Source organism: Sus scrofa, chromosome 3 (assembly GCF_054392235.1).
Source record: "Sus scrofa isolate SSC_HxYL_T2T_F1_AM1 chromosome 3, Sscrofa_HxYL_maternal_Yorkshire_Landrace_v2.0, whole genome shotgun sequence".
Taxonomy (NCBI): Eukaryota; Metazoa; Chordata; class Mammalia; order Artiodactyla; family Suidae; genus Sus; species Sus scrofa.
The window spans coordinates 964120-991065 of record NC_139385.1 but is presented as its reverse complement, the minus strand read 5'-3'; the positions used below and the strand labels follow the sequence as shown (position 1 = coordinate 991065).

The 26946-nt window shown below is 69.0% G+C and overlaps 1 protein-coding gene across 5 annotated transcripts; it reads left to right on the top strand.

Annotated features, from left to right (window-relative positions):
* The first annotated feature begins 67 nt into the window (after positions 1 to 67).
* INTS1 (integrator complex subunit 1) lies at positions 68 to 26249 on the top strand. 5 transcript variants are annotated; one of them, XM_085015989.1, is made up of 48 exons: positions 68 to 413; positions 1073 to 1363; positions 3037 to 3233; positions 3310 to 3447; positions 3558 to 3717; positions 3826 to 3931; positions 4022 to 4208; positions 4293 to 4438; positions 4611 to 4752; positions 5242 to 5418; positions 5960 to 6068; positions 6515 to 6635; positions 7021 to 7098; positions 7582 to 7739; positions 8301 to 8397; positions 10456 to 10547; positions 10705 to 10765; positions 11779 to 11976; positions 12244 to 12373; positions 12530 to 12709; positions 12858 to 13007; positions 13362 to 13541; positions 13623 to 13727; positions 14312 to 14479; positions 14613 to 14724; positions 15599 to 15760; positions 16179 to 16325; positions 16484 to 16582; positions 16768 to 16892; positions 17401 to 17655; positions 18075 to 18234; positions 18497 to 18637; positions 18771 to 18945; positions 19022 to 19145; positions 19657 to 19787; positions 20303 to 20390; positions 20484 to 20710; positions 20815 to 20938; positions 21892 to 22025; positions 22346 to 22538; positions 23001 to 23128; positions 23393 to 23505; positions 24143 to 24256; positions 24955 to 25025; positions 25376 to 25467; positions 25619 to 25728; positions 25831 to 25952; positions 26098 to 26249. In XM_085015989.1, exons 1-47 carry the CDS (start codon positions 356 to 358, stop codon positions 25944 to 25946), a joined length of 6570 nt encoding a protein of 2189 aa, XP_084872115.1. In that variant the 5' UTR covers positions 68 to 355; the 3' UTR covers positions 25947 to 25952; positions 26098 to 26249. The 5 variants fall into 5 exon arrangements, with proteins under 5 accessions (XP_084872115.1, XP_084872117.1, XP_003124308.4 ...); XM_085015991.1 differs by having other exon boundaries at positions 3826 to 3935; XM_003124260.6 differs by having other exon boundaries at positions 25831 to 26249.
* Positions 26250 to 26946: the final 697 nt, after the last annotated feature.

Sequence of the window (26946 nt, the reverse complement as noted above, 5' to 3'; positions counted from 1 at the left end):
CTCGCCGCGCTCCCCCGCCCCCCCCGCCGCGCTGTTTTGCTTCCGGGTGTTCCGGAAGTGGGGCTCTGAGGGCAGTTCCGGTTCCGGAGCGGCTGTGGCGGCGGTTGGGGACCGATGCGCTGAGCCAGAGTTGGTGTGGCGCGGCTGCCGGCGACGCAAACCCTGCCCGGGTCCGAGGCGGGGTCGCGCGGCCGCTTCGGGAGTCGCTGCGCGCGGCGGGGCGGGCCATTCACCCGGGGCCCCAGCGCCCGACGGCGGATCCGAATGAATGGGCGAGCGACGGACGCCTGAGTGGCGCTGGTCCTCTCCCCGCTGAGGCGTCGGTAGTGAGGAGCGGCGAGGGGTCGGGGACAGAATGAACCGGGCCAAGCCCACCACCGTCCGTAGGCCCAGCGCTGCGGCCAAGCCTTCAGGTGCGCGGGCCTCTCCCGGCGGCGTGCGGCATCGGGGCTTCAGCCCGGCTCCTGGGTCGGGTTGCGGCTTCGTTGCTCCGAGGCGAGCGCGGTGTCCAGGAGTGGGGTTCGAAGAGGAGCCCTTGGGCCGGGCCTCGCTGGGGCTCTGGAGTCCCGGCGGGGGCCGGGGGATTGGGTTGGGACAGCCGCGACTGCCTTCAGAACGAGGCTTCTCGTCCGACGGTGCGTCTGAGGCGTAGACAGCAGCCCGGGAGTCCCGGTCGGGGGAAGCGGCGGCACCGGCGTGGTGGCTGAAGGCAGGCTGGCCTCGGGGCCTGCTGTGCCCCTCCCCAGCTGTGTGGCCTTGGCCCTGTTACTTAACTCCCCGTGCCTGGTCGTCCTCACCTGGAAGTGAGCGTGATCACGCCCGTTTCCGAAGCCGGCGGAGGCCTCGGGCACTGGCCCTTGTGAGCCAGAGACCGCCGGGCCTGTGGCGAGCTCTGTGACTGGCGGCGATGCAGTCCCCGCTCTGCTGTGGACTGGCTGGCTGACCTGTTCCTGGCCTCCCCCGATCCTCGTTTCGTCTCTGAAGTAGCGGGAGGCCGGAGTGGGTCTCCAGCACCCTTGCCCCCTCGGCCGCTGTGTGAAGGAGCACGTGGCTCCGTGTCTTTTCTCCGCAGGGCACCCTCCCCCAGGGGACTTCATTGCTCTGGGCTCGAAGGGTCAGGCCAGTGAGTCAAAGACGGCATCCACCCTGCTGAAGCCTGCGCCTTCTGGCCTGCCCTCGGAGCGCAAGCGGGATGCTGCGGCTGCTCTGGCCGGTGCCTCGTCCCTGACTGGCCTCACCAAACGCCCCAAGCTCTCCTCCACACCCCCTCTGAGTGCCCTGGGCCGCCTGGCTGAGGCTGCAGTGGCGGAGAAACGCGCTATCTCTCCCTCGATTAAGGAACCATCTGTGGTCCCCATCGAAGGTAAGGTCAGCCCTTAGACGTGCGCAGAGGAGGTAGCCCACCCGCCCCAGGGCCCCCGGCGTTCGCACAGGCCACTGCCCCGCCTGGCATCGTGGGCGTGGCCTAGCTTAGTGGAGAAGAGGAGAGAAGCATCATCTGTGAGTTTGTTTTTCAAAGCATCTCATCTGGGTGCCTTCCCCCCACATGTGCTTCAGGGGATGTGCTCACGTGACTCACGGCAGGAGGGCACAGGTAGGTCTGGGGCCCGAGTGAGCTGCCGCCACGTAGCGGGAGCAGCGCTGACCGCAGGCACCCAGTGGCCCTCTTGGCCCCTATCAGTTCTTATTTTTTTCTTCTTTGTAGGGCCGCACTCACGGCACGTGGCGGTTCCCAGGCTAGGGGTGCAGCTGCTGGCCACAGCCACAGCAGTGCCAGATTCCAGCCACGTCTGCCACCTGCACCACAGCTCACGGCAACGCTGGATCCTTAATCCACTGAGCGAAGCCAGGGAGCGAACCTGCAACCTCATGGTTCCTAGTCAGGTTCATTAATCACTGAGCCACTACGGGAACTCCACCTGTCAGTTCTTACCAGTGCAGTGGACGGGTCACGCCAGGGCTTCCGGAATTGGGGGTGGACGGCTGGCCCCGTTCTAGGGGAGGAGCTGGTGCCAGGGTGACGCACTCTGGTGGACGGCCAGCGCCTCTCCTGTGGGAACAGGTTCGCGCCTCTGTTCCCTTGCTGGTCTGTCCCCTCCCTCTGACAGGCTCCCTTCTCTTTTTTTTTTTTTTTTTTTTGCCTTTTCTAGGGCCGCTCCCACGGCATATGGAGGTTCCCAGGCTAGGGGTCGAATCGGAGCTGTAGCCGCCGGCCTACGCCAGAGCCAAGGCAACGCGGGATCCGAGCCGCGTCTGCGACCTACACCACAGCTCACGGTAACGCCGGATCCTTAACCCACTGAGCGAGGCCAGGGATCAAACCCGCCACCTCATGGTTCCTAGTCTGATTCCTTAACCACTGCGCCATGGCGGGAACTCCCGTTCCCTTTTCAACCGCTGTTCGGATGTCTAAAACCCAATCCTGACAAGGTCTTGGGTCAGAGGAGGAGTCCCGAGGGCAGCGAGGAAGTGTGGACGTGAACAGTAACAGATGCAGTGCGAGCCAGACGCGCGACAGAGCCGAAGCCTGGCTGAGAGGGACGCGCAGAGGAGCAGGGCGGGGAGGCCCCGAGCTGCGGTCCCGGCAGAGAAGCAGGGCCGTGGCCGATTAAGTCGGTGGAAGAGCAGAGTGGGAAGGGCAGGGCAGAGGCCCGTGGCCCGGGAAGAGGGCCAGAGCCCGGGGTGGGGGTTCTCTGCAGAGACGGCAGGACAGCCTCTGCGAGGCAGAGCCCGGGAGAGGCCGGAGGAGCAGCCACGGGTGAAAAGAGAAGGGAGCTGTGCGTGGCAGCATGCCCGTTAACTTGACAACCTAGAAAAAATGACCCATTCATAGAAAAACGGGTGTGTTTCAAGACCAGGGGGCCCCGCGGTAGCCACGTGGGGTGCGGCGAGAGGCTGTGGCGGCGTGTGGGTTGGCGCGTCCTGCGGGTCGGGCCGGCTGCGGCTCGGCCTTGCGCCCCTCGCTGGCTGGGTTCTGAGGGCCCGCCCGGGTGTCCCGGGGCCGCCCGCTCTGACGGGGCTCCTGCTTCCGGCCAGTCCCGCCCGCGGTGCTGCTGGAGGAGATCGAGGCGGCCGAGCTGGAGGGCAACGACGACCGGCTGGAGGGGGTGCTGTGCGGGGCCGTGAAGCAGCTGAAGGTCACGCGGGCCAAGCCGGACAGCACCCTGTACCTGAGCCTCATGTACCTGGCCAAGATCAAGCCCAACATCTTCGCCACCGAGGGCGTCATCGAGGTGAGGGCTGGGAGGGCGCCCAGCGAGCCGGCCCCGGGCGGCCTCTGCCCCGTGTGCCTCACCCCGTCTCCCGCAGGCTCTGTGCAGCCTCCTGCGGCGGGACGCCTCCATCAGCTTCAAGGCCAAGGGCAACAGCCTGGTGTCCGTGCTGGCCTGCAGCCTCCTCATGGCCGCGTACGAGGAGGACGAGAACTGGCCCGAGATCTTCGTCAAGGTGGGTCGGCCTCGGGGAGCCGCGGGGCCAGCGCCGCCGTCTGGGGGACGGAGGGCGAGGGGCGTGGCCGGCGAGGCCCGGAGGTGCAGGCGTCTGTCCTGTCCTCGCAGGTGTACATCGAGGACTCCCTGGGGGAGCGGGTCTGGGTGGACAGCCTGCACTGCAAGACCTTCGTGGACAACATCCAGACGGCCTTCAACACCAAGACGCCGCCCAAGAGCATGCTCCTGCAGGGGGAGGCGGGCCGCGGCGGAGGCGACCTCAGCGCCGGTGAGGGGCGGCGGGCCGGCGGGGCGGGGCTTCCCAGCGGCCGGGCGGGCGGTCTTCTCCCTCCACGGCGCCCGGGGAGCGGGCGTCCACACGGCCCTCCACCTGCAGGGAACAGCCCGCACCCCTCGCTCACCGAGGAGGAGGACAGCCAGGCGGAGCTGCTGATCGCCGAGGAGAAGCTCAGCCCCGAGCAGGAGGGCCAGCTCATGCCCAGGTAGGTGCCCGCGCGGTCCCCCGGCGCGGCCCGCGGGGCCCCGAGGCGAGCCTGCCTTCCTGCCTGCCTGCCTTCCCCCCTCTGGCCTAGGTACGATGAGCTGGCGGAGAGCGTGGAGGAGTACGTCCTGGACATGCTGCGGGACCAGCTCACCCGGCGCCAGCCCATCGACAACGTGTCGCGGAACCTGCTGCGGCTCCTCACGGCCACCTGCGGCTACAAGGAGGTGCGGCTCATGGCCGTGCAGAAGCTGGAGATGTGGCTGCAGAACCCCAAGGTGAGGGCGCCGCGCCCCGCGCGCACGGGTCCCCGCCCGTCGGCCGGGCCGCGAGGTTGACGGTCCCGCCCGGCCGCCCCGCAGCTGACCAGGCCGGCGCAGGACCTGCTGATGTCCGTGTGCGTGAACTGCAACACGCACGGCGCCGAGGACACGGACGTCATCTCCCACCTGATCAAGATCCGCCTCAAGCCCAAGGTCCTGCTCAACCACTACATGCTCTGTGTCAGGTGTGGCCGGCGTGGGCGGGGCTCCGGGCGTGGGCGGGGCTCCGGGCGTGGGCGGGGCCGGTGGGTGGTGGGGCGGGCTCGGGGAGGGGCGGGGCCGGGTGGGTGGTGGGGCGGGGCCGGGGCGGCGGTGGAAGGGGGGCCGCTCCAGCGTCTCTGCCCCGCTCGTGTCCAGGGAGCTGCTGAACGCGCACAAGGACAACCTGGGCACCGCCATCAAGTTCGTGATCTTCAACGAGCTGTCCAACGCGCGGAACCCCAACAACATGCAGCTGCTGTACACGGTGCTGCAGCACAGCTCCGAGCTGGCGCCCAAGGTGGGCCCGCCCCGCTGCCGCCCCGCCGCCGCGCTGGGTTTGGACGGGTGGGCTGACGGTGCCGGGCTGTGTGCCAGGAGGCCCTAGACGGCTGGACGGGCGAGAAGGGACATCCGGTCGGTTCCAGGCGGGCGTGGCCAGCTTGGGTGCCAGGGATTTCGGCGTCCCCTGTCCCCGGCCAGGGCTTCTCAGCTGTGGTCCCCTTAAACCGGGACCAGCTGCCCACGAGCCAGATGCCAGGGGTTGAGGAAGCTTCTGCTGCCAGAGCGCCTGGCCAAGGGAGAGGACAGCTTCCCTCCCCCGTCAGGGAGCAGGTCCACGGAGCCCTGTGCTCACACGTCTGGTTGTGCTGCGGGAGCTGGTGGGGCCTGGACCTGGGAGGCCCTGGGCAGGCCTCCTGCGGGGCCAGTGTGGACAGAGGCTGGGGGCAGCGGCAGGGCTCCAGCGGGCGGGCCCGGCAGCTCCCGGCTTGGTCTCTCTCTGCCCCAGTTCCTGGCCATGGTGTTCCAGGACCTGCTGACCAACAAGGACGACTACTTGCGGGCCTCGCGGGCCCTGCTGCGCGAGATCATCAAGCAGACCAAGCACGAGATCAACTTCCAGGCCTTCTGCCTCGGGCTCATGCAGGAGCGCAAGGAGCCCCAGTACGTGGACATGGAGTTCAAGGTGCGCGCCTCCCCGTCCCCGCGGGCCCGCGGCCTTCCTTCCCCTCTGGTCGCACCTGCTGGTGCCTCCCGTGCCCATTGCAGGGCGCTCGGCTGTGACGGGCACCCCACGTGCACAGGGGCCCGTCCCAGAGGCAGCAGAGGCGCCATCCTGTGAGGTCTGAGCGGCTGCCTGCTGCCCGTGGGCATTGGTGACTTCTGGGTGGGGTGTGGAGGTGGGGACAGGGCTGTCGCCCGTGGGGGCACAGGGGCCGGGAGGTCTGCTCGGGGTAGGTGGTAGGATGTGGGATGAGAGAGGAGGGGGTGGGGCCGGAGGTGGAGGATCCAGCCTGGCCCCGGGGCGGGTTACAGACGGCCCCGTGCCGCTCCTCTTCCCGGGCAGGGGGCTGTGTCCTGCTCCGTTGCTGTGGCCCGACCTGGCCTTGCTGCCGCCCAGCTCTTGGTCCTGAGTCCTCCTCCCTTGCGGCTCCTCCTGTCCCAGCTGCGGCCTCGCGGTCCAGGCCCCGCCGGCCGCGACCCGCTGAGCCGGGCTCTGCTTGCAGGAACGCTTTGTGGTGCACATCACAGACGTGCTGGCTGTGTCCATGATGCTGGGCATCACGGCCCAGGTGAAGGAGGCTGGCATCGCCTGGGATAAAGGGGAGAAGAAAAGTAAGGACAGGCCCGCGCGGGAAGGGCTGCCCCCACCACAGCTCCTGGAGACGAGCCGGCTCCCGGCAGCCGCCGTTGCCGTTGTGCGCACCGGGGCCGAGAACACCAAGGCCGGGGCCGGCTTGGCCGTCTGCTGCTTGGAGCTCGTGGCCCTTGGGGCGAGGGCGGGCGGGGGAAGAGGGGAGACGAGTCTAGGCAGCCTGTTCTGGGGAAGGCCTGGCTGCGGAGGCCCTTGAAGTGCTGGGCTGGAAGTTTGGAGTGGGAGGGTTCGGTTCCCTGTGCGGCCCGGCCCTGAGGGTGATCAGCTTATTCCAGCGGCGGCGGCGGCCCTGTCGGTCACTCGCACTGCCCCGCCCTCCCTCTCTGCGCGCGGCCTTGAGCTAGACCCTCCAGCTGCTGGACTGCTGGACGGGGTGCGGTGACCCTGTTATCCTGTTCCCTCTCAGACCTCGAGGTGCTGCGTTCCTTCCAGAACCAGATTGCGGCGATCCAGCGGGACGCCGTCTGGTGGCTCCACACAGTGGTCCCCTCCATCAGCAAACTCGCCCCCAAGGACTACGTGCACTGGTAGGGCGGCGTCGCCCCGCTCCCGGCTCTGGGGAGACGGCAGCCGCTCCCGGGCTGATGGGTTGTGTCTGGTCACCAGCTGGCGCCAGCCTCTCGAGCTGCAGGGCAGTGGGCAGCAGCCATCTCCTGTGTCCAGTGTGCCGCCAGGGCCTTAGGCAGAGCCTCCTCTGACGGCGGAGCTGGGGTCCTGTCTGCCTGGAGGTGGGGGCCCCCATGGGGGCGCCGTCACCTGCCAGCCTTCAAGCCACATTGGGGCGGCTGGAGGCCCCCCAGGGGTGCTGTGGGCTTGCGCAGCTTAGGAGTCAGGCAGTCGCTCTGTGAATGTGGCTTTCGCTGTGGGGGGGGCCGGGCACCCCCCCGACGCGATGTCCCCCACCCCCCACAGCCTCCACAAGGTACTCTTTACGGAGCAGCCCGAGACCTACTACAAGTGGGACAACTGGCCGCCCGAGAGTGACCGCAAGTGAGCAGGCCAGCCGCCCCGGGTGGGGTGGGGTGGGTGCGTGCGGGGAGACCACCAAGCCCAGGCCCGACGGCTCCATCTGGTCTTGGTGTCCCGTCCCTCTCTGCCCAGCAAACCCTGGGTGCTGTCCCCACGGGGGCCAGAGTCTGCAGGCACCTCCTCCCGCCCAGGCTCCCCGCTCACAGCCTTTCCCGGCCCCAGGCAACTGCACGCGTCTTGCCTCCCTTGGCCGGTGCCCAGGCTCAGCCCCCTGCTCCCGTGCCCCTCCCAGGTCACTCCCTTCCCTGCCCAGGGCTCCAGCGCCCGGTCATCACTCTCTCCATTCACGGCACGGTTTGGCGGGCTGCGGGCGAGGCTGGCCTGGGAGCCCGTGGGCGGCGGAGGCTGGTTCATGCAGGCCTCGGCCCCAGTGACCGCGGGAGAGGCGGGCGGCCGCCTGCGAGGTAGCGCCTCCGCGAGCCCAGCCTGGTGCTGTGCCCGCAGCTTCTTCCTCCGCCTCTGCTCGGAAGTGCCCATCCTGGAGGACACGCTGATGCGAATCCTGGTCATCGGGCTGTCCCGGGAGCTCCCGCTCGGCCCCGCCGACGCCATGGAGCTGGCCGACCACCTGGTGAAGCGGGCTGCAGCCGTGCAGGCGGACGGTGAGGGTCTCGGGTCACCCGCCACCTGGGGTGATGACCTCGGCCCCTGGGCCCCTCCCCTCCTCCTGCTGGCATTGCGGGCGCTGGGCACAGGGCAGGGACCTGGTGCCTGTGCCATCCTGTACTTTCTCTGGGCCTCGTGCCCGTTCCTCCTCAGGGAGCCACAGCAGGGGCTTCTGCCTGCACCTCCTTAAGGGCAGTCCCTTCTAGGACGCACGTGTCCTGCTGCTGGTGGCCCGGAGCTGATCCCTCAGGGCGGCTGGCCGGATCCACGTGCCCGCTGTGGACCATGTGTTCCCAAGGCCCTGACTCCCCGAGCCTGGCCGCGCTGCTCCCCTCCTCGGGGGCCATGCGGTGGGCACCAGCCCCGGCTTCCCCAGGCTGGCTCGGCGGCGTCTTCACCCGCCCCGCTCACGCTGCCTGCGTGTCCTTGCATCCCGTCTGCTGCTCGTGCCTGTGGCGTCCCCCGCACCTGCCGCGCCTCCTCGCTCGCTGGTGCCCCGGGCCCGAGTCCGGGCCTTGGCGTCCGCCCAGCGAACCTGTGTGGCTCTCGAGGTGCAGATGTGGAAGTGCTGAAGGTGGAGCGGATCCAGCTCATCAACGCCATCCTCAACCTCTGCACCTACCACCACCCCGAGAACATCCAGCTGCCCCCCGGGTAAGCGGGCGCGGCCCCGCCCGCGCGGGCTCCCTCTCCCGCCTCGGCCCCTCCGCCGGGTGGCGGCACCTGGCCCGGCTCCGCTCCCTCATTCTCCTTCCTGGACTCCTGGTCCCTGAGAGGCACGTGTCCCCTGGGCGTACGGGACGCCGTGTTTCCTGGTGACGGGGAGCTCGTGCTGTGTGTCCTTGACCGCTTCGCTCGCTCCGAGCGTGCGGCTCAGCGTCACCTGCGCGTCCTCGGTTCCATCCATGACCTCTGCGGTCTAATTTCAGAACACTGTCCCCCTAAAGAAACCCATTCCCGTTGGCTCCTGCCCCCCGCCCTGCCCGCAGCCACATGCACGCAGCACGCAGAGCCCGCTGGTCGGCTCTGTCCCTGGAGGGCGACTTCTCCGGATGCTTTGTGCAAGTAGCGTCAGAAGACCCGTGGTCTCGTGTGACGTGTCTCACAACTCGGGTTCCAGGCCGCTCCTCTTGTGCTGTCTTCCTTCCTCCCTGTGGCCCAGAGCCGTGGTCGTGCGGCCGCGCCCCGGCCCTGGTGGGTGACGCTTGGGCTGTCTTAACCCTTGGCTGTTGTGACGCGTGCTGCTGGGAGCTTTGTGGTGAGGTGTTTGCAGACGTGTTTTCAGTTCTCCGGCGAGGAGGATACCAGGCGTGTGGTTGCAGGGTCACGCGTGTGACCTTCTAGGGAGCTGCCAGGCCTCCCCCGCAGCTGCACCGTTTCCTACGCAGCCCAGGTCCCGGTTCTCCGCGTCCTCACCACACCCAAGTGGCGTCTCCTTGTGGCTGATTTCCGTTTCTCTGATCACTGGTGACGTCGAGCATCTTTTCAGGTGTTTGAGGGCCACGTGCGTGTCTTTGGAGAAAAGCCGGTTTGGGTCCCTTAAGTTGCTTTGAGGGGTCGTTTCTGGACCCCGGGTACAGGCCCTCGTCCCGGCTGCAGTCTGCCCACGGCCCCTCAAGAGCGCCCTTGGAGACACAGTCGCTTTCCATCTCGCGCGGGTCTGGCTTCCTGTGTTTTAGGTTCTCGGTTTTTTGTGTCGCGGTTAAGACACCGTCGCCTCATGTGAGCTCCCAGAGGTGGCGTCCTGTTTTCTTCCAAGGGCTTTTGGCTGTGCTCACGGCCTGTGGACGTCCTAGGCCAGCAGAGGAACCTGCGCCACGCCCGTGACACTGCCGGGTCCTTAACGCACTGAGCCCCGAGGGGTCCCTCTCCCGAGACGTGCATGGTTTTAGCTGTTGATGTTTCGGCCTGGCACCCGTTTGGAGCTAACTTGGGTGTGGGGCGTGGGTCTGACCTCACTCTCTTTCACGGGCGGGTCCAGGTGGTTCCGGCACCACTGTCCTGGGTGACGAGTTGCCCTCACGTGTGGGCGTTCTTTTCTGATCCTCCGTTGTGCTCCGTCGCTCTGCGCCCGTCCTCACCCCAGCGCCTCTGTGTTCCTGGGACCTGGGCTGCGTGTTGAAATGGGGACGTGTGAGTCCCTAGCTTTGTCCTTTGTCCAGATTGTTTTGGCTCTTCTGGGTCCTCGCGTTTCCATGTGAATTTTAGGGTCAGCTTGTCCGTGTCCACGGCAAGGCTGCTGGGGTCATGGTGGGGTCACACCGAGTCTGAAGATGGGCTTGGTGCAGCGTCGGTAGCTCAGGTCTGTTTCAGCTTCGTAGCCCTTTCTCTCTCATCCTCTGAACGGCCTCCAGTGGTAGCCAGGGTTGCCTGGCGTGTGGTTTCTGCGCGTTGGCACAGCCCCGTGCGGCAGGTACCGCGGTGTTGGGCTTTCTGGCGACGATGACGAACCCCACTGGACACGTGTTACCTTGCCCTGTTGCTGGCTCACAGGCGGGGGCGGGCTCAGCGGGGGGCACATGCCCAGAGCGCAGGGCTGGGCGCCCGGCCGCGGAGTGAGTGTGGTGGTCGCCGTGCCCTCCTGGGGGCACAGGCCGCAGAGGGGGGTGACTGAGGCCCACACGCGGATCTGAGCCGTTGCTGCCCTGGCCCTGACCCGTCCCATCGTGGGCTTGTGCGCCGAGGCCGAGCGCTCGACCCCTCGCGTTTCAGGTACCAGCCTCCGAACCTGGCCATCTCCACTCTCTACTGGAAGGCCTGGCCCCTCCTGCTGGTGGTCGCTGCCTTCAACCCGGAGAACATCGGTGAGCCCCTGTGGCCGGCGCGGTCCCCTTGCCGCCTTAGGGGCAGCGGGCTGGGAGGACCGGAGCAGCGCCGGGCTGGGACTGGGTGGTGAGCTGGCAGGGCACGGGCCTCGGGCCGGGGCTCCCCGCTGCCACCTGCTGTCCCCTTGCGCCCTAGGCCTGGCCGCCTGGGAGGAGTACCCGACGCTGAAGATGCTCATGGAGATGGTGATGACCAAGTGAGTGGCCGCCGCGGCCGCGGCCTCTCCCTCCTGCTGTGCCGCCCCCTCGCCGCGCGGGGCAGGGAGGGGATGAGGCGGCGCCGGGGGCTGCGGGGCCCAGGCCATCCTCCGCCACGCTCAGGCCACCACGGGCGTGGGGACGGTCGGGCTGACAACGGTGTGACGTAGGAGGGCTAGAGCAGAGGGTCCCGGAGCCAGAGGCGGGGTGACGGGATGGCGACACGGCCAGGCGGGTGGGAACGCGGCCTGGGCCCAGCAGCAGGGACCGCCTCTGGCCGGGGTGGGCGCCAGGCGCCAGGCCTGCCGCACCTGCTCCTCAGGAGCGCAGACAGCAGTCGTGGGGGCCTGTGTGCACAGCCGTGCCAGATGCCAGGACGGGGCGGGTGCGGGCCGTCTGCGCTTCTCAGAGGGACAACGCGGGTCGCCCCACAGTGCGGTGGCCAAGGGCAGAGCCCGAGGAGTTGTAATGTGAACCGGCATGTGACCACACACGTGCAATCGGCTTCAGCGTGGGAGGACTGGGTGCCTGCGGCCAGAGGCTGCAGACGGCCACCGCCTCGCGCATCTGCGGGCAGCCTCGTGGCCATCCCAGGAAGCTGGGTGGCTTTCGGAACATGTGGGAGCTTTCTGGCCGCTCGTGTCCCAGAAAGCCTCGAGTCGGTCTGCGAGCACCCAGCGTGCCCTGGGTGGGGAGCTCCCAATGTCCCCTGGACAGGAGTTGCCAGTGTGGACTGGATGAGGCTCCCAGTGTGCCCTGGACCACCTGCTTGCTGGCAACATCCCCAGGAGGGCACGCTGGGCATACCGTTCTGGGTCCAGGCTCCTGATGGCCAGGTGCGGGCTCTGCGGGATGCCCAGCTGCTTCCCAGAGGTCTGGCCTCGACCCCATGGCCCACGACCCCAGGGTCCCTCCTGTGGCCTGACGGCTCAAGCCGGGCGTGGGCCAGCGCGCGAGCTCTGATGCCTCCACTCGGGTGCTGTCTGCTGAGACGCTCCCTGCTCGGCCCCAGCAATTACTCGTACCCGCCGTGCACCCTGACGGACGAGGAGACCCGGGCGGAGATGATGAGTCGGGAGCTGCAGATCTCCCAGCGGGAGAAGCAGGAGATCCTGGCCTTCGAGGGGCACCTGGCGGCCGCGTCCACCAAGCAGACCATCACCGAGAGCAGCAGCCTCCTCCTGTCGCAGCTCACCAGCCTGGACCCCAAGTACGCACTGCACTGCGCGGAGCTGCGCGCCGGGCCTGGGCTGGGCACGGAGGGGGCGGTGTGGAGCAGCAGCCCCAGGCCAAGGCCACCGCTGTCCTGGTTCTCCCTGCGCCAGGGCTCAGGTGACACTGAGAGCCTTGGGCCGGCCTAGGGGGAGGGCTGCAGTCCTCACAGGGGTCCCCCCGCCCTCCACCCTCCCTCCCCCACTGCCATCCCTGGGGGTACTGCCCTTGTGACTCAGACACTCGTGTCGTCTGGGACTTTCAGAGGGCCCCCCCGGAGGCCTCCCCCCCACATCCTGGATCAGGTGAAAAGCCTCAACCAGTCCCTCCGTCTCGGGCACCTGCTGTGCCGGAGCCGCAACCCGGACTTCCTTCTCAACATCATCCAGAGGCAGGCGAGTCCGCAGCAGCTGGGGCAGAGGGGCGCTGGCGGGGTGCGCACGTGGGACACAGGGCTGCCACGGGAGGGCCCCACAGGTGGCAGGCAGGTGGGTCGGGAGGGGCCGTGGCAGGTCGAACCGGAGAGAGCCGTGCGACGCCGCCCTGTGCAGGCCTCGTCGCAGTCCATGCCCTGGCTGGCCGACCTGGTGCAGTCCAGCGAGGGCTCCCTGGACGTGCTGCCCGTGCAGTGCCTGTGCGAGTTCCTGCTGCACGATGCTGCCGACGAGCCCGCCTCTGCGGAGGAGGAGGAGGAGGGCGAGAGCAAGGAGCAGAAGGCCAAGAAGCGGCAGGTCGGTGCCTCCCCCCGCCCCCCACCCCACCCCACTCCCGCGGGCCCGGCAGCCGGCCTCAGGTCGTCTGTCCCTGCGGAGGGCAGGTCGATGCCCCCTTCCCCCCGCCCCAGCCCTGAGGCCCGCCTGAGGTCGCCTGTTCCTGCAGAGGCAGCAGAAGCAGCGGCAGCTGCTGGGCCGCCTGCAGGACCTGCTGCTGGGCCCCAGGGCCGACGAGCAGACCACGTGTGAGGTGCTGGACTACTTCCTGCGGCGCCTCGGCTCCTCCCAGGTGGCCTCCAGGGTGCTGGCCATGAAGGTGAGCCCGGGCCTGGCTGGCTGCCCCCGCCGTGGTCCTCTCTGTTGTGTTGGAGAGGCTTCCTCCCTGTTACTCTGGCGGATCTTCAGTCATGGAGGGGACCCAGTAGAACCCACAGGAACCAGAGTCCTTTCCCCTGTGGGCCCTTCCCTGGGCGGTGACGGGGACTCCCTGAGGGTGACTTGGGAGCTGTCCTGCCGCATCTCCGAGGTGCTGGTGACAGTTCTGCAGGGAAGCTGGCTTGGGCTGCTTCTGCTCTGGGCTCGTGGCAACGCCGGGCGGGCCCTCCCCGGGCCATGCGGGAGGAGGCGGGCCCCTGGCTGAGGGCCTGGCCCAGCGCCTGTCTGCTCGCAGGGCCTGTCCTTGGTGCTCTCAGAGGGCAGCCTGCGGGACGGGGAGGACAAGGACCCCCCGCTGGAGGAGGACTCGGGCGACTCGGACACGCTGCAGGGCTACCAGTGGCTGCTGCGGGACCTGCCCCGGCTGCCTCTGTTCGACAGCGTCAAGACCAGCACCGCCCTGGCTCTGCAGCAGGTGGGGGCGCCGGGTGGCGGGGCGGGCGGGGGCAGTGGGGACCCTGCCTTGACTCTGGCTCACGGCCCCCCCGCCCCCCAGGCCATCCACATGGAGACCGACCCGCAGACCATCAGCGCCTACCTGGTGTACCTGTCCCAGCACACGCCCGCGGAGGAGCAGGGCCAGCACAGCGACCTGGCCCTGGTGAGGGCGCAGGCCACACCCGAGCTGCCCGTCCAGAGCAGGGTGGAGGGCGCTGGCGGTGGGAGGCAGGGTTTGACCCGCCTGGCAGTCTGCTACCAGGGGTTCCTGTCCGCTCGCTGCTGGGAGGTGCCGCGAGCCCGCACACCCGTTTTCTCCCCTGTCCTGCTCTTCCTCGGTCGGCGTCCTGCCCTCGCCGTCAGGGCCCTGGGCTCTGTGGGAGGAATGAGTGGAGGGAACGGGAACGGGCAGAGGACAGGTCCGTGGGCCTTCCCGTCTCTCGGGGCCTGGGCCAGGGTGCAGCCCGGCCCGCATCACTGCTGCAGGTTTCAATTAAACGCGGTGTCTGGCTGCCTGCACACGGCCTTGCCCTGTGGGTCTGGAGAACTCCCTGCCCGTGTGCGGCCGGCCCCCACCGGGGAGCCCATGCCTTCTTGCTCTTCTCCCGCCTGCGCGCCTCCGGGGCCCTGGCCTCCAGCCCGCGCACCGTGTGCTGGCCGGCGCGGGCGTGGGCCGGTGCCCGGCGGGCCGAGGCGCGGGGGCTGCTGGACGGGCGCCCTGATGCCGTGCCCCCCTCCCGCCCCCAGGACGTGGCCCGGCTCATCGTGGAGCGCTCCACCGTCATGTCCCACCTCTTCTCCAAGCGCTCCCGCAGCCCCGAGTCGGACGCCGTGCTGCTGGCGCTGCTCTCCATCTTCTCCCGCTACGTGCAGCGCATGCGCACCAGCAAGGAGGGCGAGGAGGTCTACAGCTGGGTACGGCGGGCCCCGCCCACGGCCCGGCCACGCCCACAGCCCCGCCCCGCCCATGGCCCGGCCCCGCCCACGGCCCGCCCCGCCCGCAGCGCAGTGCCACCTCGGCCCCTCACCGCCCCTTCCTCTCCTCCAGTCGGAGTCACAGGACCAGGTGTTCCTGCGGTGGAGCAGCGGGGAGACGGCCACCATGCACATCCTGGTGGTGCACGCCATGGTCATCCTCCTGACGCTGGGGCCGCCCCGCGGTGAGTGGCCGGCGGCCGTCGGGGCCGGGAGGTGGACGCCCCTGGGGGGAGACGCAGCACCCTCAGACCCGCAGACTCCCTGCTGCCCGGGTCCACACGCTGCGCATCATGGTGGGATGCCCGGGGCGGCACCCGAGGCCTCCTGTGCCTGCTCCTGCTCCTGTCGGCCCAGCCGCCGGGACTCTAGGTGTCTGGAGGTGGAGGTGTCCGCATGGAGCTGCCTAGTTGAGGGGACAGGGGGACCCCGCCTGGGCTGTGTCTGCAGCCTGGGGGTCGTCTTTTCCCTTATGGCTGACCGCGGTGGACTGCTCCACCCTTGACTCGTGTCCAGGGGAGGCTGACCCTGTGCTGGTCGGGCCTTTCGGCTTCTTGGGCTTGTGAGGAGCCTGGGTGTTGTGGGGAGCGGGCTCAGCCAAGCTCAGGGAGGCCAGCATCTCTGCACCTCCGTCTTCTCGCTGGACGGGACAGAGCAGCAACAGCAAGGATCTGTTCACTGCGTGAAGCCCCTGAGACGTGGGACACATTCAGCCCGGTTCCCATTTATAAAGTCTTGTCCTGGGGAGGTTCTGTCGGGGCGCAGTGGAAACAAAGCCGTCTGGGAACCACGAGGACGTGGTTCCCATCTCTGGCCTCGCTCAGTGGGTCAGGGATCTGGCGTCGCCGTGGCTGTGGTGCCTGCAGGCTGGCAGCTGCAGCTCCGGTTAGACCCCTCGCCTGGAACCTCCGTACGCTAAGGGTGTGGCCCTAAAAGCACAACAGACAAAAAAACCCAAACCTTGGCCTTCATCCGTGAGTGCGGCTCAAGGCGCCTCAGGTGGAGGTCTGGGGAGGCCTCGCCGAGCTGGCCTTGGTGCTGACACCGTCTTTCCCGAAGCTGGTGATGGCGAGTTCCGGGCTCTGCTGGACATCTGGTTCCCGGAGAAGAAGCCGCTGCCCACGGCCTTCCTGGTGGACACGTCGGAGGAGGCGCTGCTGCTGCCCGACTGGCTGAAGCTGCGCATGATCCGCTCCGAGGTCCCACGCCTGGTGGACGCTGGTAGGGCCCGCGGGCACGTTTCAGCCACTGCTGATGAGAGGACAGCTCGAGGCCTCTAGGGGTGTCCGGGGCTTCTGTCATTCACTGCTGACTCCTCCTGCGAGGTCCTGTTGTTGGGGTTCAGGTGCGGGGCCCCGGTGCGAAAGCAGTGCTGGAGGAGGACGAGGACCACGTGGCCGGGAATTTGCCGGGGGTGGGGGTCGGGGGGGGTGTTTGGAGCCAGTTCTGGGGGTGGAGCGGGGGTGGGTTGGGGGGCATCGGCTTGGGAAGCACAGTGAGCACTCGCTCGGAGAGCTAGCCTTCAGCCTCAGCACACAGGGTGAGGGCCAGCCGAGCCACCCCTGCCCCACCAGGCTCTGTGGGCCTGGGTCCTGCCAGGGTCGGCCTGCAGCAGTGGCTGAACAGGAACCCCCCTCAGCCCTGCAGGACCTGGAGCCCCAGCAGCTGCTGCTGTTCGTGCAGTCCTTCGGCATCCCTGTGTCCAGCATGAGCAAGCTCCTGCAGTACCTGGACCAGGCCGTGGCCCACGACCCCCAGACCCTGGAACAGAACATCATGGACAAGAGTGAGCCGTGGGGGCCTCGCCGAGCGCTTGGCGGGGGGGGGCGCTGCGGGGCCAGGGTGCTCCCCGATCCCCTGCGGGAGGACCTCGGGCCTGGGGTTTCTGGGGGAGGGCTGCCCCCTCGCTGGGGGCCATGCTCACCCCCGGCCGCTGCTCTGCAGATTACATGGCTCACTTGGTGGAGGTTCAGCACGAGCGTGGGGCGTCCGGAGGCCAGACCTTCCACTCCCTGCTCACAGCCTCCCTGCCCGCCCGGAGAGGTACCCACCCCCTGGTCCCCGCCCGCCCCTGGGCTCCTGCAGGCCTCTGAGGCTGGGGGCCCCAAGGCGAGGCCCCTCGGTCCCTTCCTGGGTTGTGGGCCCCCAGGCGAGACCAGTCTTGGTTGGCGTGTTCTCCGCAAAGCTGCTGAAGGCTTTCAGCCGACACCACTGCTCTCTCCCTGCAGACAGCACCGAGGTGCCAAAGCCCAAAAGCAGCCCTGAGCCGCCGCCAGGCCAGGGCAGGACCCGGGCGGTGACTCAGGTGCGGGCGCTCGGCCCCGAGGACGACTTGGCCGGCATGTTGCTGCAGGTAGTGGACGTTCCCCCCCCCTCCAGCCCCTCTGCCCGCCCGGGGGGGTTCACCCTGGAGCCCACGGCCTGGTTCTCTGGGCACGCGGGAGCTCACCCCTTTGTGGTAGCACTCGCTGCAGAGCATCCGTGCTCTGTGTTCGCGCCGTCACGTCTGCGCGCACGCGGCATTCTCACACGTGCACAGATGCACACGCTCTCCCAGGCGGCAGCGCGGTCCTCCCGGTCTTGAGGCCGGTGCCCTGGGTCATCAGGGCAGCGGCCAAAACCTGAAGAATTTATAGACTTTGAGGCCTGCCTGTGCTCTCACCCCCAAAGCAGGGTCTCCCGCCATCCCCCGCCCCACGTCCCCAGCAACTCCCCCTGCTCCCTGGAGAGTCTTGCAGGAGCTGGACATGGGCTCCCAGCAGGACCAGGGTGGGGGCCTGGGGCAAGCAGGGCCCGGCCGAGCAGGCGGAGGGTCCCCACCTTTTGCCGCCAGCCTGACCACTGCCCTCCTTCTGCTCCAGATCTTCCCGCTGAGCCCTGGCCCGCGGTGGCAGGGCTCCAGCGCCCGGCCTGTGGCCCTCGCGCTGCAGCAGGCCCTGGGCCAGGAGCTGGCGCGAGTCCGCCAGGGGAGCCCCGAGGTGACGGGCATCGCCGTGCGCCTCCTGCAGGCCATCGCCACCCTGCTCAGCTCCCCGCACGGTGGCGCCCTGGTCATGTCCATGCACCGGCACCACTTCCTCGCCTGCCCTCTGATGCGCCAGCTCTGCCAGTACCAGGTGGGCCCCGCACCGCCCTCGCCCCAGGAGGCCGTCCAGGTCCCTGACACGGGCTCTGCTTCCAGTCCTGCTCCCCCGAGGCCCGGGCCCTCACCGACGGGGTCCTGCCCCGCCCTGTGGCCTCGGTCTCACTCCTGAAGGAAGGGAAGAAGCTTTGGCTGTGGACCTGGGCGCAGGTCCCGCCTCCGTCACTGAGACTCCAGTGAACGGGCCGGGGGGGCGGGGGGGCTGCCCCTCGTCCGCCCCCGTTTGCATTCTGTGCCTCACGCCTGCATGTGCACGGGTCTGCTGAGTCTCTTCCCCGAGCCACGTGAGCTCGAGCTGCGGGCAGGCCCCCGTGGGCCGTGGGGTCGGGAAGACCCCTGTGAGGGGCGGGGGGACGGCTGTGCCCCGCTGAGCCTGCGCTGCCCTGTCCCCAGCGCTGCGTGCCGCAGGACACCGGCTTCTCGTCGCTCTTCCTCAAAGTGCTCATGCAGATCCTGCAGTGGCTGGACAGCCCCGCCGTGGAGGCCGGGCCCCTGCAGGCCCAGCTCAAGCTGTTCGCCGCCCAGTACTCAGCTCGACGCCGGATCAGTGACGGTGAGGCCGGGGAGGCGGCAGCGGCCGCTCGGGGCCCCCGGCTCTCTGCCTTTGTGTCGGGGGCCCACGGCCACATTCAGAGAGGGGTCTGGGGTGGTGTCACTGGGGTGGGCCCGGCCGTTTGGGGGTCAGGGTTGTGGGGTTGGCGGCTCCTGGGGGGCAGAGAATGAGGGTGGGGACTGAGGGGAGTTGCCCGCTGGGGCCCAGACAGGGCAGGGTCGGGCCGCCAGGAGCCCCGCGGGTCACATGGTGTCCCCTGCAGTGCGGAGTGGGTTCTTACACCTGGCGGAGTCCCTGTCATTCCGTGGGGACCCGGAAGTGGTCAGCTCCACCATCCGTGCCGTCGTCGCCACCCTCCGGTCTGGGGAGGGGTGTGACGTGGAGCCAGAACTCGTCAGCAAAGGTACTGGGGCCAAGCCCCCAGCCTGGCCGCCCACTGGCCTCCCTCCCCCGGGTGCCTCCAGGGTGGGCCTTGGCCACGGGGGGAAGGGGGGTCTGTCTTGGGGTGAAGACACAGGACACCCATCTGCCGACAGTCCTCCGTGGTCTGGTCCAGGCGAGGTCGCCTCACCTGGAGGAGCTGCTGGCTGCGCTCTTCTCTTCACCCTCCGCCTTCCCCGCCTCGGGGCCCGTCGCCGTGGTGAGCGCCCTCCTGCTGCAGGAGGAGGAGGAGCCCCCGGCCGCGGGGAAGCAGGACGCCGACAGCTGCAGGTGAGCTGGCGGGGCGGTGGCCAGCCCACGGCGAGCCTGGCCGGCCGTGTCTGAGCCCACCCTACCTTCCCTTCAGCCCGGAAGCCGTGCGGCTGGGAGCCTGCTCGGGGCTCCTTGTGGACTGGCTGGAGATGCTGGACCCCGAGGTGGTCAGCAGCTGCCCCGACCTGCAGCAGAGGCTGCTGTTCTCCCGGAGCAAGGTGGGCTGTGCGGTGCCGTGCCGCTCCGAGCCGCGGCCCCTGGCCCCTGGGGGCGGGCTGTCCCTTTCTGTGGCTTCCAGAGGAATCCTAGGCCTGACACGCCCCGCATTTCTGCGGAGCTGGTCACCAAACTCGGCAGATCGGGTCTCTGCGGGGGGCGGTGTGGGCTGGGGTCGGTTGTCAGTGGGCCCAGGGGCTCTGCAGCGGGGGCGGGGGCGCTCCGGCTCGTCCGTCCCCGGAGACAGGAGGGAATGCTGGTCGGGTCCCAAGAGGGGTCTTCTCTCCGTGACCTGGGGGGTCTGCGCTTCTGAGACCACGGTCACACACCTGCCCAGCCAAGCACGCCTGCGCCCGGCTCGTGTGTCCGCCCGCCTCTGAGGAGCCGGCTCAGCCGAGCACACTCGAATCGGTGGAGCCCCGGGTCTGCCTCGGAGAGACTCCCCTGCTGGGCGCTGGCTCAAGCAGGCTGTCGTCTGCCTGGCGGGGACCATCCCAGCTTCTCCCTCCCCAGGGCAAAGGCCACCCTGGCCCCCAGGTGCCGTCTTTCCGACCCTACCTCCTGGCCCTCCTCACGCACCAGTCCAACTGGTCCACGCTGCATCAGTGCATCCGTGTCCTGCTGGGCAAGAGCCGGGAGCAGAGGTCAGCCCCCCACCCGCCCCCACCATCCACCCCGTCCCTGGCCGGTCTCCGCCTTCAGCCTGGCTGTGGGCTGTGTGGGCCTCGGGGTGTCACCTCTGGGCAGCTGGGTTCAGACAGCAGCATTCGGTGCCCTGGGGGCATCTGGTCCTGTGGCACCCTCCCCCCCGAGCTTTCTCAGGACCTGGGGACTCTCTGGCCTGGCCCCAGTGTCCCTGCTGTGGCTGATCAGCAGGCCGGGTGGTTGGGTCTGGTGTCCTCAGCTGGTGTGAATGGCTTTTGGCCGTGCGCTGTGGTCCATACTCGGCCACAGGGGCGCCAGAGGCCCTCTGTGTGGCTGCAGGGGCCGGGGGCTGGAGGAGGGGGTGACACAGGGCCAGTGATGTTTTGCCGACAGGATGCCCGGAGGGGCTGGAAGGACGGCCCATGCCCTCCTTCGGCCGCCGGGGCCCTCAGCCGGCCGGTCTCGCCTTGTCTCCACCTTGCTCGGCTCAGCCAGGCTCCTCGTTTCCTCCCAGGTTGGACCCCTCGGCCTCCCTGGACTTCCTCTGGGCCTGCATCCACGTGCCCCGGATCTGGCAGGGAAGGGACCAGCGCACCCCTCAGGCAGGTTTTGGGGTGCACCCTCCCCGCAGGGTGGGGTGACATTTGCTTGAGCCCATCCTTCCCCGGGGCTGACCGGCGGGCACCTGGTTGCAGAAGCGGCGGGAGGAGCTGGTGCTGCGGGTCCAGGCCCCAGAGCTCATTGGCCTGGTGGAGCTGATCCTGGCTGAGGCGGAGACCAGGAGCCAGGACGGGGACACCGGCGCCTGCAGCCTCCTCCAGGCCCGGCTGCCCCTGCTGCTCAGCTGCTGCCGCAGTGATGACGAGAGCATCAGGAAGGTGACGGCGCACCTGACCAGCTGCATCCAGCAGCGGGGCGACAGGTGAGGGTGCCCACCCGCGGGCTCTGGAGCCCCGCCCTGTCCCCTTGCCCTCAAGACGAGCAGCGGTTCAGGCAGAGCTGCAGCCCGAACCTGGTCTCTTGCAGTGCGTTGGGCAAACGCTGCCGAGACCTGCTAGTGCAGCTCTACCTGCAGCGGCCAGAGCTCCGCGTGCCTGTGCCCGAGGTCCTGCTGCACAGTGAGGGGGCCGCTGGCAGCAGCGTTTGTAAGGTGAGGCCTGGTGTGGGCTTTTGGGGTCGCTTCTGTCCTTTCCTCGGAGGCAGAACGCAAACTGGGAGGTGCGGGCAAGCCCTTTCTCAGACTTCAAAGGAAAGAGCCTGGGGAGACCTGATGGCAGGGCCAAGTGCCGAGGCTGCTGCCCCGCCTGCCCCGCCTGTCTGACCTCGTGGAAGGTCTGGAAATGGTCTCCTCCTCCGAGAAGGCCCCAGGCCTGGAGCAGAGGCGAGCGTGTCTGCTTGGACCCCCTTGCTTCCTGACGAGGGACCTTCGGCTACAACAGGCTGCTGGCGGGAGTGACTGTGTCCCGCCCTGAGACCACCCACAGCCGAAGGCCGCATCCCTGGGGTCCACCCCAGGCCCCAGTGGGCTCGTGGTTCTCTCAGACCCTCCGTACGGATCCTCGGGCTGCCCATTGCCCGCTGCTCTGCTCCCCCGTGCGGGGCCTCCGTACGCGGGTCCCGCAGCGTTTGCCTTCACGTTTCCTTGGTGACGCGGGCGTGGGGCACGGCCTGCGGCCCCCTGGCCCAACTTCCTGGGCTTGGCCTGGGACCCGTCTCCTGCCTGCCCTGCTTCTTGGGACAGGGAGGGAAGTTGGTGTTTTTCCAGCTGTGTTTTCTGCTGTTTTTACGTGTTACGTGTTGGGCGCAGCTGAGGGGATGTGTGTGTAAAAACGTGGCCTTTCCCACACGAGGTCGTTTTGGCCCTGGCCCTGGGGCCCTCGCTCCGGGTGGAGGGCAAGATTGCACGCCCCGTGCGTTGAGGTGGCAGAGAACTGACCCTTGGGGAACACGTTTTTCTGGGTCACCTCGTGGGCCCTTGGGGACCAGGCCAGGGCCTTGGGGTTTAGGGAACCTGCCTGGTCCCTGCAGCGGTGGGTAGAACACTCAGTGGGGGGGTGTGGAGGCTGTGGGCAGCCCCAGCGCTGACCGCCCCGTCCCTCTCAGCTGGACGGCCTCATTCACCGCTTCATCACCCTCCTCGCGGACACCAGTGACTCCCGGGCGTCCGAGAACAGGGTGGCCGACGCCAACATGGCCTGTCGGAAGCTGGCTGTGGCCCACCCCCTCCTGCTGCTCAGGTACCACCGCTGGCAGTCATGTGCCCCTCCTGCCCCAGCCCCGAGGGGGCCTGTGCTCCGGGTGGACCCTGGGGAACAGGCTCTGCAGCTCCGGGCTGGCGCAGGCACGCGCGGAACCCCGCCCCGGAGTGGGGGCCGCTGTGCTGGGCCTGGGCCTGGGCGGGGCGGGGGGGGTGGTGAATCGGGTCAGTGGCCCAGAACCAGGGGGCACAGAGGCAGCAGTCCCACTGCCGCGTCTCAGGGGCATCTCCGGGGCCGAGGTGTGGCTCTCTGGGTGGAGGGGCTGGCACAGGGGACCACCAAGCGCTCTCGCCCCCCAGGCACCTGCCCATGGTCGCCGCCCTCCTCCACGGCCGCACGCACCTCAACTTCCAGGAGTTCCGGCAGCAGAACCACCTGACCTTCTTCCTGCACGTGCTGGGCGTCCTGGAGCTGCTGCAGCCGCAGGTGTTCCAGAGCGAGCACCAGGGGGCGCTGTGGGACTGCCTGCTCTCCTTCATCCGCCTGCTCCTGGTGGGTCTCGCCCGCCCTCTGCCCCTGGGCTCCCTGCCCTCGTCCTCCCCCCGCGCCCCCTCACTGGCTGCCCCCACTCCGAAACGGCTCGCGGTTCAGCTCGGCCCCTTCTGCTCCTGCTGCTCCGGCAGGCCCGCTCTCCACCCAGGACGGGCTTCCAACATGCCGTCCACCCGAGGCTGCTGAGGGCGGGCCGACGGGGCTTCCCGGGGCTCCTGGGACCCTGCAGGAGAGCGGGGCCTCTGGCCGCATCAAGGGCAGGGTCAGGTTTCGCGCAGGGCGAGGCCGCTTGTGTCCCCTTGGCACCTTGACGTGCTGCCCAGCAGAGGGGGGCGTGTCTCCGGTGTCAGGTGTGTGCCGTGAGGCTCCAGGAGAGGCCACGCGGGCAGGGCAGGGACAGAGGGGCTCCGTCTCGGGCACGCGGGACGCTGAAAGGTCTCCTCGCGCGGCGTCCCCTTGCAGAACTACAGGAAGTCCTCGCGCCACCTGGCGCCCTTCATCAGCAAGTTCGTGCACTTCACCCACAAGTACATCACCTGCAACCCGCCGGCGGCCGTCGCCTTCCTGCAGAAGCACTCGGACGTGCTCCAGTGAGTGGGCGCGTCTGGCCCCAGCCGTCTCCAGCGAGGGTCCCACCAGCGAGGGGCTGTGGGAAGGGCCACGGGGGTGTGAGCGGCGGGCAGGGTGCTGCCCGCGGCACGGAGGCCGCTGGCAGTAGGGGTGGCTCGGTCGCGGCATCTGGTGCTGGAAGCCCGGGCTGCGCCGGGGTGTCCCGACCTGGCTCCCTGCCTCCTGGCCCAGCTGTGTCTTGCCCACCTGCGGCATGGTTCTCACGGAGAGCCTTGTCTCCCTAGTGACCTGTCCTTTGACAGCAGCGACCTGGTGATGCTCAAGTCGCTCCTGGCAGGGCTGAGCCTTCCCAGCAGGGCCGGCAGGGCCGACCGAGGCCCAGACGAGGGTGGCGACGGTGAGCAGCCGGGGCTTCTGCCGGGAAGGGAAGGGGCTGCAGGGCAGACGGTCCTGGGCGTCCCTGGGAATGGGGGGAACCAGCCATGTCCCTCTGTTTGCATCCTTGGCTCCCGTCCCCATCCTGGAACCCTCATGCCCCGATGGTGACCCGGGACCCGCAGCAGAGCGTGTCCCGCAAGCACTTGGGGGATGCGGGGACCTGGGTCTATTGCCGCCCCTCACAGACCCAGTTTTACCGAGTCGGTTGTGCCTTTGCTGAGCACCTGCCGTGTGCCAGGGCAGGGCGGGTAGGTGGCCAGGTGGCCAGCCATGCGCACGGGGACGCGGGGGAGTGCTGGAAGGAGAAGCGGCAGTGCCGCGCTCGGGGCAAGGGTCTTCCTGACAGCGCCCAGCAGCCTCATGGTGTCCCTGTCACTGTCGGTGGATCACCCGTGTCCCCGGCCCTGGCACTGTGCTCGGCCCGGTGGAGCCGCATTTTGGAGGGTCTGGGATCCAGGTGCTGCTCGGCAAGCGAGCCCCTCGCTTAAGCCGACGGACCCTGCAGCCTTGGCTCTGGGTGTGTGCGGGCTGCTCCCCCGACGCCTCCTCTCAGGCCCTTTCTGCCGGCCTGGCGGCACTGGCTTCCTGTCCTGCAGACGACAGCTCGGCTGGCTCCCTGCCTCTGGTCAGCGTCTCCCTCTTCACCCCGCTGACGGCGGCCGAGATGGCCCCCTACACAAAGAGGCTTTCCCGGGGCCAGACGGTCGAGGGTGAGTTCGGGGGCCGGGGTTGCACGGCGGCCCTGGCTGTCCTGGCTCCTGCAGGCGCTTCCGGGAGACACAGGGCTCCCGCCGGCGGGTTGGAGGGAGAAGCAGGCTGGGGCCTGTGCTGGGGAGCCCCTGGGGTCCCCGGGGCACTTAGGAAGAGAGACCTGGCAGCGAGCTGGCTGACAGCTCCTGGTGTCCTGCAGGGGTGTCAAGGGCCCATGTGGCCACCTGGGGGGAGGGGCAGGGTGCTGTCTCGGCAGCTTTGCGGGAGGCTGGGGACAGGCATCAGGGCACGTGGCACGAATGCAGAGCCACTGGAGAAGGGGCTCGGGGAGCACTGGCCTCTGAGAGCTTCCCAGTCCACAGGCACCCCCGTTCTGGGGTCCCTGGCCCAGTGGAGGGGGAGCGGGGAGCAGCAGGACTCCCTGTGCTTTCAGTCCTGAGGTGCCAAGGAGATGGCTGGGGCTGAGCAGGCGCTAAGGATGGTTTGGAAGGTTCCAGCAGGCCTGGCGCCATGCTGCACCAGGGGACCCAGGGCCCCTCTGCCGAGGCGAGGCCCGGGTCCCTGCCTGGCGGGTGTGGTGGGGGGCAGCACGCTCTGTCCCCAGACTCGAGCTCTCCTGCCTCCGGGGCGTGAGAGGGACAGGGTCGCCGCAGCCACGGCTCAGCCCAGCCCTCACGTGCCCCCCCGCCCGCGCCAGATCTGCTGGAGGTGCTGAGCGACGTGGACGAGACGTCGCGGCGGAGGCCCGAGATCCTGGGCTTCTTCTCGGTGAGGAGCCGCTGCGGCCCGCGGGACTGGGAGGCGACGCGAGGTGGGCGTGGGAGAGGGAAGCCCTCCTGCACCCTGCTTCCCGCAGGCGCCTTGCACGGCCCTCCGCACGGGGCTTTGGCCACGGGGCCCCCTCGGAGCCCCGGCCCCTGCTCACCGTCAAGCGCGAGACCCAGGCAGCCCGCCCCTCCCCTCTGGGCCTGAGCTCTACGTGCTTCGTGGGTCCTGAGGTCGCAGGGCTTGGGGAGCGGGGTGCCCTGCCAGCCCTGTCTGCCCAGCCCGAGCCTGACGGGTGCCCTGCCAGCCCTGTCTGCCCTGCTCGCCCTGCTGACACCCCCGCCCCCCCACAGACCAGCCTGCAGCGGCTCATGAGCTCAGCCGAGGAGTCCTGCCGCAACCTGGCCTTCAGCCTGGCCCTGCGCTCCATCCAGAACAACCCCAGGTGAGTCCGTGTCACCTGCCGCCCGGGGCCACACAGGGCCTGGGCCAGGCTTCCCGCTCGCCCAGCTCTGGGGCCCAGCATGGGACTCTAGGGCGGCGCCTGGGCCTCAGCCTGGGGCGGAGGTGCCCACCCGAGCACGTGGGTCTTGCAGCATCGCAGCCGACTTCCTGCCCACGTTCATGTACTGCCTGGGCAGCCGCGACTTCGAGGTGGTGCAGACGGCGCTCAGGAACCTCCCGGAGTACACGCTCCTCTGCCAAGGTGAGTCCGGCTGGAGCCGCCGGGTCCCCAGGTCCAGGCTCCCGGGAGGAGGCCAGAGGCTCCACCCCGAGCGCGGCTGACAGAGCCTGGCCTGCCCCGCAGAGCACGCGGCCGTGCTGCTGCACCGGGCCTTCCTGGTGGGCATGTACGGCCAGGTGGACACCAGCGCCCAGATCTCCGAGGCCCTGAGGATCCTGCACATGGAGGCCGTGATGTGAGCCTGCGCGCCGGCCCCGGGACCTCCGGCCGCCCCCTGGGGGACCTCCAGCCAGCCCCGCGGGGGTGTCCAGCCGCCCCCCGGGGGGGCCCCAGGCCAGTGAGTGGCCTTGGGACCAGCAAGGCGGGTCAGGGCAGCATGCAGAGCCCCAGGTGGCGGCCCCTGGCCAGCAGAGGGGGGCCAGCCCCCCGGAGGCTGTCCTGCTTGCAGAGCGATTTGGGCACAGCCCAGCTGGGAGGGTGGCTGACGTCCCAGCGAGTCACAGTGAGGGGCTGGTTTCTAATGAAATGTTGTCAATTCCTGGTGCTGCCCGTGTGGTCTGTCTGTCTCCCTGGAGATGCCCGGGGGTGAGTGGGACCTGGGAGCTGGGAGTCCTGTCTGCTGGGCCAGCCCACTTCCCCCCCGGGTGGGCTTGTGGGGTGTCCATCTGGAGACAGGCGGGTTTGTGCGGTCTCAGGCCTTGCTCCCTGCCGTCCAGCCAGCTCCCTTCCTGGCGAGAGGAGAGAGCTGCCAACGCCTGGGCATCCTCTGCCCGCAGGCTTGGCCACATCAGGCTCCAGAAGGGAGCGGGGACCGCTGGGGTCACCCATGGAGCCACTCTCAGGGCTCAGGCAGACCAGCCCCGCCTCCCACCCCAGAAGGGACTACAGGCCCTGAGACCTTCCGCGGGCGACCTGGCTCAGGGGCTGGTGCGCACCGGGCTGCCTCAGTGAGCTGGCCGCAGGACAGGGGCTGGCCCAGTGTCCAGTGCGGAGCTGTGGGTGCTGGCGGGGTCGGGGGGGGCTCTGTCCGAGAACTTGGCTTAGGGGCACTGAGAGGCGGGGGCAGTGTCCCCTCTGTCAAGGGCCTCCAAACACCCCTCAGCAGCACTGGTTTCTCCAGGCCAGCCTCCTCGGTGGGGCTGATGCCATTTGCACTGCATCCATGCTCAGAGCAGCCAGGTTCTTCCTGCCATACTCATGGCATCTTCTGTCTCATCCCCTCCAGTTAGCGCCCAGCAC